Here is a 13,487-nt window from a genome sequence, read left to right as displayed (position 1 = left end):
ACATACACTGGTAGATCGTATAAACTAGATGTTTTCTAATGTTCAATCCGCCAACTGTTTGGTTATAATATGTTACGAAAAGATTTCTCGCCTAGCCAGGCTCCTCATGTTAACCTTTTGCTTGTGGAATCCCCAGGTGTTTGCAGATGCCCTTATCTTATCTTATCATGTTGCTCTCCGGTATTTTACCCTTTCAGTTGTGATCATCTTCTTTCGTCTAGATTTTATTGATTCACACTTCTATTCCAAATGACATTCATGTGAGGTGAGTCAGGAAGTGTATTTGCTCTTTTTCACAGAAAGACACAGTAGGCTTGTTGACCATCAACTTTTAATCTGCTAGTCAGACAGGAAGGAGTCAGGTAATAAGTTGAATTCATGTTATAAATGTAGGTACAGTGTGTACTAGGGCTATGAATCTTTGGGCAAAACACGATTCGGGTGGATTCGATTCTTGGGGGTGACTATTCGATTCAAAATCGATTCTCAATTCAAAATCGATTCTTGATTAAAAAATAATACTTTTTAGTAACATTGGGTGGCAGTTCTATGATTACTTAAAAGAAAACTTAAAAAAAAAATATACCAAAGCATTTAATAAAGTCAAATACAAATAAGGCAACAAGAGAAAAATCCTACGCTTCCATTTTCTAAAGTAAATCTTTACAACTGATATGGGCACCTACATTAACAATATTATTTGCCTGAGTGGCAGGACAGGACAGGACAGATTTAAAGAAAAAAAATAAATACATTTTTTAAAATCCATCCATACATTTTCTACCGCTTGTCACGTTAAAATCGATTTTCTAATTAATCGCGATTCTTAATCTTTTTTATTTTTATTTTTTTACGCCACTGTGCCCACATACCGGTATTTTTTGGTGCACGTTCCTAATTGGGTTGGTCCAGGAAGACTGTTATGATTCTGGGCTATTGACACTGCTATTGGTATTTTTTTATATATCCAAGTGACTGTCGTCATTATGACATACTGTCACAATTTGGGGGGCAGCGTGGCAGCAACTTGAGGCTTCCAGGATGGATTTCCGCCTCCGCCATCCAAGTCACTGCCATTGTGTCTTTGGGCAAGATACTTTACCCACCTGCTCCCAATGCCACCAACACTGGTATAATTTTTGTAGCTTAAAAGATGTAGATAATGGGTTTCACTATGTAAAGCGTTTTAAGTCTTTAGAGAAAAACCGCTACGTAAATGTAATTCACTTCACTTTCACTTCACATTCGGTTCAAGTGCCACTACTACGCACGGGTAGAGGATAATCAGTTTGGAATAATTACAATTAAGAAAGCAACACCACACAAAAGTTTGCAACATAACAATACTTCTACCTCGTCCCCAAAGTCACACACGAATAAAAATTGCTATTACAAAATGCACACCCACCTCACATGCTCAGTGTTTATTCATATTATATATTTTATATGATATACCATGTTAAAGGTCTGTGACTGAACATGAACACATTGATATAATTTTACTTCATTATTTATTATTTAATTACAAATTTTAAATGTTATTATAGAGACAAGCGGTACAAGGTGAATGAATGTATATACTTAATATAATTGTAATGAATAGAAACACAGTGATGGATATGTGTGGTCTTTATAAGATGATGACATAACAACTATATTGCACATTGCACATGCACACATAGATGACTTGATAAGACCTAAAAGCTGGTGTTGATAATTATTTCCCTGCTGTGAGGTGTTATATCATGATGTTGCAGGTGCACAACCTCTTGTGCTAATAAACATTGTAATATAAAATGCATTTTTCACATATTTTATGGAAATTACATAATGTACCGATAAGCAGGGATGTATATAGTTATAATTTAATTGATACGATACCGTTATCGATATTTCTTATCGATACTGGTATTTATCTGTACTCTTATCTGTACTATATGTAATTGCTATAACTAAAGAGGTTAAAACATGCATTTTTATTATATTTTTTATTGGCACAGAGGTTAACATTTAACATCAGCAGGGAAGTCTTTATCAACCCCTGCTTTTTAAAACTTCCATACATCCATCCATTTCCTACCGCTTGTCCCTTTTGGGTCCCAGCTGAACTTGAGCGGAAGGCAGGATACATCCTGGACAAGTCGCCACCTCATCTCAAGGCCAACACAGATAGACAGACAACCAATCACACTCAGATTCACACACTAGGGCCAATTTTTAGTGTTGCCAATCAACCTATTCCCAGGTGCATGTCTTTGGGAAGCCACGCAGTCTCGAGGAGGACATGAAAACTCCACATAGAAAGACCTCGAGCCGGGGAATCGAAGACCAGGACCTTTTTTAAGTCCTAAACAAGTCAAATATGTTTGTAGTGCAAAGTGCAATGCTGTTATATCATCTTGTAAATAAATAAATAAAATAAATACATTTAAAATTGATTTATTATCTTGTAAACACCACACAGATCCTTCACTGTTTTTCTATTCTTTACAATTACACTCAGCTGGAAATAATATTTATTTAGGCAGAGTACAAACTTTTTAGATGGTACTGTATATCATATCATATCATTTGTATCATATCAAAGAAATCAATACAATCAATTAGCATATTAAGTGGGTGTGCAGTTAAGCAAGGTGTGTTTTGATGCCACACAAACGCGGTACGATGGAGTGACGTTGCCTGTCAGCGGGAGCTGTCTTGCTTCTTAGCAACTTTATGGATTATTTTGTTCCTTATTATTGGCCTGTGGATTACTGGATTGCTGGACACTGGACTTTGAGGGTCTTTTGAGAAGGACATATTGGTGTTGCAAACATTTGTGTGGTGTTGCTTCCTTATTTGTGATTATTCCAAGCTGATTATCACATCCTAGGGATGGGCGATAATGGCAAAAAAACCTTACAGATCAGATCTCCATTAATATCATAATTTTTTACATTGTTTTTAACCTGCCAGTTTTATATAATCTGTATTAAAAAACAAATTAACTAGGGATTATTTCAAAATTGTATTTACATTCTAAGAGAATTTTAAAAAAAGAAAAAGAAAAAGCACAATAACAATGTACCAAAACATTTGAGTTCACATGTCTCCAAGTAAAAAAAAGCACACACAAAGATGCATCAGTTATTATTTCAACACTGGTGGTCCAACTATAGTATTTAAAATTGTCAAGTTATCAGGAATTTACAGATGAAGCTGTTAGATCGGTAAATTGGTGTGTTTTTCTACACACCTTTATGGTGGCAAGTACTCATCATATTTGCAAAAGAAACATATCACCTAACACATAGAAGTCATTTGGGAAATGTTTGGCTCTGTAATTGGAGTTAGTTTGTTAGTTTGAGGTGGCCATGTGTCCCGGGGGCAGGCACACAGATGGCCCGAGAATAGTTGGCTCTCATTCAGTATAGAGAGCCGGGTCCTGGTTGGCACGGCTTCATGGAGGCGAGTTTTTCAACTGCACGGTAAACATTATTTTCCCTTTTCCTCTCAATGACCGCATCTCAATCACAATACAGCAATATCCGTAACTTTCCGCATTTAGATTCTGTTTTAGCAAACATTGATTCCATCTGCGATTCCATTGACACGTAAATCTATGATTGTTCACTAACGCGTAACTGGGAGTAAGGCATTAAAAGTTAAACTTTAATTGGCTGCCCCGCCATGTCTTTTTTTATGCTATGCAGCGGCACCTGAAGGAAAGTGACAGCGCACACGCTTGTCATAATTACAATGGTCAACTGGACAAAAAAACTACCAATAGCAGTATCATTAGTTCAGAATTTTAGCGGTCTGCTTGGACCAACCCAAACAGGAACCGCTTACCTAAAAATACCGGTAAGACTACCGATGGATACCGATATCGATATTTGTATCGATAAAATCCTAACGATATACATCCATATTTAGGGGTGCAGAGATCCTTTACAGCTTGGCGGTTGCCAATGCTCGCCACATGTCCATGGAGGGACGCTACCCAGTCTCGGATTACGCTCTGCTTGTGGATGCCAGGCGTTCTGTGGGGCTCTTCCAGCATCACGATGCCATCACTGGCACTGCAAAGGAGAATGTTGTCATTGACTATGGCACTAGGTAAGGATGTGCGCGCGAGCAAGAAATGACAGTGACTTTGATAGATTCCTAATTTAATTTACAGTATAATTTTACCTTCTGTCTGTTTGGCATCAATTGACTAGTGTGATGAACTGGAGTAAAATAATAAGACGTACGGTATCTGTGACTGCTTGCTGAGCCATTAATTGTCTGCTGTCCTCCTACCATAGATTGCTGCGGTCACTCATCGGCCTGAAAAGAGTAATCATCAATGCTGCTCATTTCCTGGTAATGAAGAACAAAGAGTTTTATCGCTTCTACCAGACAGAGCCTTTCCTGGAGACGGTAAGAAGAACCCCCTGACACTACTAGAAATGTTTTGCCACTCTGCGCTCTCTCGTGGTTGTTGCGTTTTTCTTTATTTTTGCAATTTTTCGATTTTACCAGAGAAGAACTATTAAACTTGTACAGTTCTCTGTTGAACTCTTTTCACTGGTTCCCATTAAACCAGAAAGTGACGCTTCCACCCGTTGACCTGGTGAATGTCCTCTCCCTGGCTAAAAAAAATTAACAAATTGCTGCTCTTAAACACGAAAAACACAGATTTTTGAAGATTCGCCGCCCTGTGTTTTAATGAAACCTGGCACAGTGAACACATCCCGAATAGCTCACTACACCTCGAATAGCTCACTACACCTAACAGACTTTCAGCTCCTCTGAGCTGGCTGCGCAAGAGCTCTCTGGAAAAATTAGGCATGGTGAAATAGGTTTTTACATAAACAAAGGTGTTAAAGCAGACATGGAGCCCACATCTGGAGAGTTTTTTCTTACAATCTGTAAATCGATTTATTCACCATGGTTGGTGTTTACATTCCACTTCAGGCCTGTATAACAGAAGCGTTATATATTATAGACGTGGAGAAAAAACATCCTGACCTTTGCTCATCTTTCTGGGGGATTTTAACGTAGCAAATTTAACCCACAAACCCCCGAAATACAGACAGCATATTAAATGCCCCACCAGAGGAGCTACCACCCTTGACCACAGCTACACAGAAACAAAGGACTCTTATCGCTCTGTTCCCCCAAATTTAACCCACAAACCCCCGAAATACAGACAGCATATTAAATGCCCCACCAGAAGAGCTACCACACTTGACCACAGCTACACAGAAACAAAGGACTCTTATCGCTCTGTTCGCCGTGCAGCTTTAGGACTCTCTGATCACTGTCTGATTCACCTCATCCCGATTTACAGGCAGAAGTTTTAAAAACTGCTAAGCCTGTAGTAAGGACTATAAAAAAGAGTCAAATGAATCAAAGCTACAGGTCTGCTTTGAGTGTACTGATTGGAGTGTCTTTGAAGTCACATCAGAAAATCTTGACAAACACACTGAACCTTTTGACATCATACAGTGCATCTGGAAAGTATTTAGAGCGCTTCCCTTTTCCACATTTTGTTATGTTACACTCTTAATCCAAAAAGGATTCATTCAATTTTGTCTTTATAATTTTACACACAATATGCTATAATGTCAATAATCTGAAAACTATTTATTTTTGGTTTTTTTTAGAATTTTTTTGCAAATGTATATAAAAAAAAACAACTAATAATTCACATGTACTGTACATAAGTATTCACAGCCTTTGCCATAAAGCTCAAAAGTGAGCTCAGGGGCATCCTGTTTCAACAGATCTTCCTTGAGATGTTTGTACAGCTTAATTTGTTGGTTGGACATGATTTGGAAAGGCACACATCTCTCTCTTGTATACACTTGGCAGTGCATGGCAGAGCACAAACCAAGAATGAAGTCAAGGGAAGTGCCTGTAAACATTCAAGACAGGATTGTCTTGAGGCACATATTTGGGAAAGGTCACAGAAAAATATCTGCTGCATTGAAGATCCCAATTAGCACACTGGCCTCCATCATTCGTAAATGAAAGAAGTTTAGAACCACCAGGACTCTTCCGAGAGCTGTCATCGAAACTGAGCGATTGGGAGAGAAGGGCCCAAGGGTGCAGTCAACATGGGACCGAATCATATCCTACATCACCTTGACTCCTCACGGACATACGCTAGAATCCTGTTTGTGGACTTCAGCTCTGCATTTAACACCATCATATTCTTTCACCGTAAACTCACCCAGCTCACAGTGCCGGCCTCCACCTGTCAGTGAATCACAAAGTTCCTCACTGACAGGAAGCAGCAGGTAAGGCTGGGGAGCATCACTTCCAGCACCAGGACAATCAGTACTGGCGCCCCCCAGCCAATCAGAAACAAGGCACAGCATTCCACCTGCCCCAGGAACTGCTTATCATGTTTTACACCTCCATCATTCAGTCTGTTCTGTGCACCTCCATCACTGTCTGGTTTGGATCTGCAACCAAGCTGGACAGACAGATTGCAACGGACAATCAGGACTGCAGAAAAGATCATTGCTTTCGACCTGCCACCCCACCTGTCCATTGTCATGATACGGGCAGGTAGCATCACAGCAGACGCCTCACGCCCTGGTCACAAACTGTTCAAACTCCTCGCCTGCGGCAGGCATTACAAATCACTGTACGTCAAAACAACCAGTCAAAGGAAACAGTTTCATCCTTCAGGCTATCACTCTGATGAACGCTAAACAGTCACATTGTCAGACCTGTTGCTCTGAAATAACCCTGGAACTAATCTGTCGCTGTGAATGTAGTACCTCATGTTCCTTTCATCATCCTTTTACTCTATTCACCACTGCACTATTATGTTATTAGTCTTCACATATTTGTTATTTAAGTACTTGTTCATATTTTAGTTAATTGTTGATATTTACCGTTTACATTGTACAAAGAGAGCACAGTCTACTGAGGCAAATCCCTTGTGTGTTAAACATACCTGGTCAATAAATCTGATTCTAAATAGTTTAAGGCTTAAATCTGGGTTTTTGTCTTTCTGTGTTGGGTTGTAGGCTTTTTTCCTATGTATTCCAGCATCCACTAACGGTTCAAAAACGTGAATTTGAGGTTCATTGAGCACCATAAATATGTTTGGATCTAAATAGTTGTTGCTTACCAGTCTTGTGGTTGACTGGCAATCAGTCCAGGTGACGAATAAGTGTTGTGTTTTTTTAGGATGATAGACGCGCTACTCAAGACTCTTTACCTCAGCGCACTTTAATCGAGCTGGACCCAGCAGGGCCAAGGTAGGACTTTCATCATATTCCCGGTAACACTACTTTTCCCACATCTCTATCCCAAAAGTCTGATTAATTCTTCTTGTCGCGGTCAGGTACTTGGTGCTGTTCAACCCATTCGAGCAAGAGCGACTGTGTGCTGTGACCGTGTTGGTCGACACAGTCAAGGTGAGGGTCATCACTGAAGACGGACAGACTGTGCCTGTGCAGTTGAGCGCTCAATGGAGCTCAGCGAGTCAAATGAGTGGAGAGGTGTTTGAGGTGCGTGGTCACTTTTCTTAGATCTCACTGATTGCAGTCTTTCTATGCTCTCTGCCTTTTACCGTCAGGTCTGCAGAATCAGTGCTCTGTCCTGTCTTTGCAGCATTGCTTCACTTTCATTCTGTCAGAACGCTGTCCAATAACAGTATGTGCTAAATCAAGCTAAACGAGTCTTATTTGATCCACTAATCTAATGACCAGTTTTAGAAAAATTACTGAAAACTAAAGTAATTAACATTACTTGTTACTTTCCCCAAAAAGTAACCTAAGTGCTAACACGGAACTGTTCTTTAATAGATGCATTTAATTACTAGGGAAAGTAATTAATGCTTTTTTAACGTATATGTGTCTGCAGTTGAGAGGTGTTACATGAGAGAGGAGTGCGTGAGTGTGTGCCTTTTTAAAAGGCGGTACCTGGTGCTAAGTGAAGCGTGATATTAGCAGGGGCGTGCTCTTTGGCTGTTTTAGCTCAACATTGATAGTCTGTAGACTGGAAACAGAATGTTGACGGCAGCGCTACTGGAATGTTTTTAGTGATAGTTAATAAAGCGAATGAACGTGCGTCAATGGCTGTTGCCCCCCTTGTCCACCAACGGCGTGATATAAGATTATTTTTGTTGAGAATTGTCATTTTATTGAAAGTTCATTATTCCGTAGTTGTCGTAGTAGTACAAGCTGAGACATCCGACCTTAACCCAGACCAACGGATTTGATGAAACAAGCAAATTGGAAGCACCTTTGGTGGTTAGTGCAAGCGGTTGCATAGCAACCTGAAGCCTACGGAGCTCTGATTGGACAGATTTAAAGCGTCTCTAATCACGTAGAGTGATCACAAAAACATGGTTACTTTGTTAACACCTCCAACTTGAGCCCTGTCCGACGTAAGGTCCGGATTTGTTGACATAAACAAGTTACAAGTGCTGCTAGCCGCTCAAAAGCGATTTAGCGTCCACCGTCTTTCGAAGTGTTTGCAAAGCAACAATGCAATGTAAGGGGCAAAACGTCACTCCACTGAACGAGTCTCTGGAAACCGAAACCCAGAAAATAATGATGAAAAAAATAAAGAAATCCTAGTATTACCTTTTGTAAAGTCTGCAATCTTATATAGAAAGTTAGAATGTCTTCTTGAAAAGGGAGATTGTGACGACATAAGGAATCTCAGATGAAATGAAGAATCTTCGAGAGAAAAACGCATCACTGCGCCATAATATAAAGGTCCGGCAAGAAGACAAAACCACTCTAAATAGACGAGATGGACGAGAATACACGAATGAATGTGACTGGACAATTTTGAAATTTGGCACCTAGACTCATGTTATTGATGAGCACATTTAGAGGGTGGGGAAGAGTCTTTGTACATTTGATTTTAAAAGAGCTAAAATCTATTCATCAATCACCAGCAATTACGTTGACATAAAAGGCTACTGCAAGGAGTGTCATGGTCACATCCATTTAACATGTGACAGAAAGCCTGCAATTAACAGCCCAATGGTTTTCAAATGCTGCATCACGAACCAAGATGACTCCATTGGCAATTTTTTTTTAATCTGTAGATTTGCCTGTGCAGTTAGCCACAGAACTGTGCAGAGTGCAGGATGCAACCCAATGTCTGCAGGGCATCACAGTCACATAAGCTCATCAACTTTGGACATCCAGAGCCAATTTCACCACTCTGTGCGAAGCAAAACAAGAAAAGAATGATTTTATATCTAGGTGACAAAAAAATCCTATTTTTTCCTTGCAGTGATAGCACCACAGACATTAAACTAAAACACCTTTTTCTGTCACTACTGGAGTCAAACACAAATGCATGTGACCTTTACAAAGAAAACTCACCAGACAGTAGGTTTTGATGCAACTGGATCAGTTGTAAGAAAACTGATAAGGCCAAATGTCTCATCTGACCATGTCTCATCTGGCCATATTTTCTTGTATCAGTGTGTTCTGACAGGGCATACCAGTCTCCCAGTGGTGCAATTTCTGTCAGAGAAACATGATGTTAATGCCATCGCACATTGGCTGACAGAATGGATTCGTGCAGGTGCGTGCACCTGTTACAAAACAAGTGAGAGACTTTTCTCTGGCTATTCTAGGAGCTCTGGTGAAGGCTTTTACTCCTCATTTTGACTGGAAAACTTAGATAAATTAATACTTAAACATTTTACTGGGGAAACGATGCAAAACGATCACCTTGTTTTCTCAGGGTTGATGTTGCACACTGCATGCATCAATATGATCTGCAACTGGGGTTGCCAAAAAAATGTTTCTGAGGTTCTTAGCACAGCTTTTTAAATCCCAATCTGTGGAGCATGCAACATAACTATTACATTAGTATTAGTAAGTATTGTGGCATTAAGTGAAGCTGAAGATATTGATAGTTCTTCAATTCCTTTATCAGAAAGGTGCAAGAAATACCTGAAAGCACACATTGCACAGGAGTGGATGACACGAAAAGCGCTTGTTCTCCCTACACCACCACCCGTTTCTTTGCAAGGATTATGAGACATTTTTCATCTAAATGGGAATATATGAACATCCCAGCAGTCTGCATCCTAATGACAGCAGACATTGTACAATAAGTAATGTTTTATTATGTTCGTTGGCTTTCATTAAGTCTGCAGAAATCAGTGAAGAAGAAAAAAAATGGCAAACGTTGTGATGCGTTTTTTAAATTAATGCGCCGCATATGCTTAAAATGATCAAAATGCGTAAATCTTAGCTTAAAATTTTCAAAATACGTGAGTATTAAATGTTATTATAAATGTGCTTGTTGCGACATTACATATATATGTACATCATGTACTGTGTATAAAACCCTAATGGAGGTGTTTTGGGGCTCTATAGGCAGAATTTAGGCTCCATTGTAAGTGGACTTTTGATCGAATTTAGTTAATATTTTGAATGCTTTAAAAAAAATCAATTGGTCATGTATTTAGCTGTATTTAGCTGTATCGATCCGTTGTGGGGAAGAAGGAGCTGAGCCGGAAGGCAAAGCTCTCAATTTACCGGTCGATCTACGTTCCCATCCTCACCTATGGTCATGAGCTTTGGGTTATGACCGAAAGGACAAGGTCACGGGTACAAGCGGCCGAAATGAGTTTCCTCCGCCGGGTGGCGGGGCTCTCCCTTAGAGATAGGGTGAGAAGCTCTGCCATCCGGGGGGAGCTCAAAGTAAAGCCGCTGCTCCTCCACATCGAGAGGAGCCAGATGAGGTGGTTCGGGCATCTGGTCAGGATGCCACCCGAACGCCTCCCTAGGGAGGTGTTTAGGGCACGTCCGACCGGTAGGAGACCACGGGGAAGACCCAGGACACGTTGGGAAGACTATGTCTCCCGGCTGGCCTGGGAACGCCTCGGGATCCCCCAGGAGGAGCTGGACGAAGTGGCTGGGGAGAGGGAAGTCTGGGCTTCCCTGCTTAAGCTGCTGCCCCCGCGACCCGACCTCGGATAAGCGGAAGAAGATGGATGGATGGATGGATGTATTTAGTAATGATTGTAAACAATAGGTAAAATTCCCAAAAAAGTGCAGTTTGTCTTTAACTGTCAATGCGTCCACAGACACACACAAGTCCCGTTTGGTGCATTTCAAAGTGTTACCAAACATGTTGCTACATCATACTTGCCAACCTTGAGACCTCAGAATTAGGGAGATATTCAAAGAGCCAGCTGGGGGTTATATATATATATATATATATATATATATATATATATATATATATATATATACACACGAAAAATTTGAATTTCAGTGTTCATTTATTTACACATATACACACATAACCCTCCTCTACACATGGTTGTATTTGAAGGTGCAATGCTTCGCAGCCAGTAGCACAGCCCTTGAAGCCTTCAAGGGCCCATACCTATGCGCCTTCAAGTTGAAGGAGCATAGGTATGGGCAGCACCTGTGAAATTTAATTTGCAGGAAAGGAGTGAGTTAAGGGTTGAATTGTCCATCCTTGTTCTATTCTCTGTCAGTATCTTTCTAACCATGCTGAACACCCTCTCTGATGATGTATTGCTGTGTGGTACTCCCAAAAGTGCCTTCATCAAATGCACCAGAGTCTGGAATCTTCCATCTCTCCCTAGCATGGCCCAAAACCTGTCAATCCTTGCTTCCTGAGGAATATCTTCCCTGCCAAGCACTTGGTACTCCACTGCTTCTTCCCTAAGGCTATCCAGGTCCAACCGCAGCTGCGGCAGACTTTTCCCTAGCTCTATAACTGCAAATGAAAATGAGCAAATTAAGCACAAGTGAGCTGGGGATATAAATGCTTTCTCTGGTCTTATCATCTATAACTTCTGAAGTTGATTATTAAACAACTACCGCCATCAATTAAAAAAGGGGATGCACCGGAGTTTGGGGAAAATTTGATGCCGTGACTCTGGGTCCAACACGGTCAGGTTTTGGAGGATGATGTTGTCGAGGGGGAATGCAGTTATCATCTTTGTGGTCACAGCTACAAAGAAGTCTCTCACTGCCGTGTGACACATGATCAGATCAAAAAATACAGCCATTGTATGATGGGATATCAGTTAGTTAGCTCTTAGGAGGTAAGCTGATTTGGATATCACAATAATCATAATGTTTACTTGATCATCATTGGGAGAGAGGAGGAAAGTTCAACCATGTTGTCCTCTAAGAGATTTTGTGCAGCTGCTCCAAGAAAGAGTTCGCTGTCTGCCAACTGTAGGCTGGCATCCTTGAACTTGATGTCCTTCAGTGGGACATCAGCAATAAGGCTGGCAGGGAGAAATCTTCCCATTAATCTTCTCACCAGGCTGGTCATCTCCTGGTGCAGCCTATGAACCATCACTCCTTCAACCTAAAAACACATGATGGATTATGCCTTATAAAAAAATGATAACAGCATTATTTATTATCATAAATATTCAAGTATATCTTTTGATAGGCTGGCTGACCTGAAACATAACATTGAACTCTGCCAGTGGTTTCAGAGCCTGGGAGTGGAAGAGGAAGAAGAACTTTGTCTTCTTGCTGGTTAAATGCTCTGCCAGCATCTTCACCTTGCCAGGCTTCTCCACATCTTCATGACTGGCAAAATATGCCTGCAGTGCATCCCACTGGTTGAGCACCCGGTTTATGCAAGTCAGCAAGCTGAGCCACCTGGTTGCACAGTATCAGAGTATCTTCCGAGTTTCTGAGTCTGTGAACTCCACAAACTCTTTGAAGATTTCACAACGTTTGGCACTAAAGTTGAGAAAGGTTAAAAAAAAAAATTATTAAAAAAAAATAGGAAAGAAATTGTTAAATAATGAAAAGCCAGGGAACCAAAATTACATCCAATAACTGTCAAATTGTGGCACAGAGGCTCTCTTTTAACTTGTGCAAGTGTAACATGCGGCATATCAATATGCTTACCTGATGTCAAAGTAAGCATATATACTGCTGAGGATGTCTTCAATAGGCTGGTGTAGAGCCCTAATGCCACATGCTGTGGCCAGCTGGACCAGATGACGGATGGATCCCATGTCAATTAGGGATGGCTGCATGTCTTTGATTCTGCTGACAACAGAATTGTGCTTCCCCTTCATGACACTGGCATTATCACTATTAAATGCCACAACGTTTCTCCAGTCAATTTTTCTGTCACTAGGAATAAACAAAGTACAACATTACTTATTAGTGGTCTGTCTCCTAGCATATTGTAATGTATTTACATTTAAACATTAGCGACTTTACTTAGCACTGTGTTCAGTGACTCAAAGAGGTTCTGTGCTAGCCAATGTTGCACACTGGCATGTGCAGAAACCTTGTCACCACCTCCTGAGTTTTCGGATCGCAAACCCTGGCCAAGGTTTGCTTCTTCCTACTCCTTTTCGAACATGTTGAAAAGAGAAACTGGAAATTGTGATGTATCATGTTGTATGCTTGCATGTTCAAAATAAACTCAAACTCAAACTCAATATCACAAACTCCTTTAAAAAAAAAAATATATATATATATATATATTTAGAGAGCAATTTT

General features: G+C 40.4%; 1 protein-coding gene across 4 annotated transcripts in view; it reads left to right on the top strand.

Moving 5' to 3' along the window:
• The window catches only part of man2a2 (mannosidase, alpha, class 2A, member 2), a 49,522-nt gene that overhangs the window by 13,804 nt on the left and 22,231 nt on the right, over nucleotides 1-13,487 (top strand). For all 4 annotated transcript variants that reach the window (XM_062035669.1, XM_062035668.1, XM_062035667.1 and 1 more), the window contains exons 11-14: nucleotides 3,919-4,101; nucleotides 4,293-4,407; nucleotides 7,177-7,247; nucleotides 7,334-7,499. In XM_062035669.1, the coding sequence (XP_061891653.1) occupies nucleotides 3,919-4,101; nucleotides 4,293-4,407; nucleotides 7,177-7,247; nucleotides 7,334-7,499 (535 nt within the window). The remainder of the gene's footprint in view (nucleotides 1-3,918; nucleotides 4,102-4,292; nucleotides 4,408-7,176; nucleotides 7,248-7,333; nucleotides 7,500-13,487) is intronic.

The sequence above is a fragment of the Entelurus aequoreus genome, linkage group LG24 (assembly GCF_033978785.1).
Source record: "Entelurus aequoreus isolate RoL-2023_Sb linkage group LG24, RoL_Eaeq_v1.1, whole genome shotgun sequence".
Classification (NCBI taxonomy): domain Eukaryota; kingdom Metazoa; phylum Chordata; class Actinopteri; order Syngnathiformes; family Syngnathidae; genus Entelurus; species Entelurus aequoreus.
The sequence above is the reverse complement of the archived record's forward strand: the minus strand, read 5'-3'. Positions and strand labels throughout refer to the sequence as shown.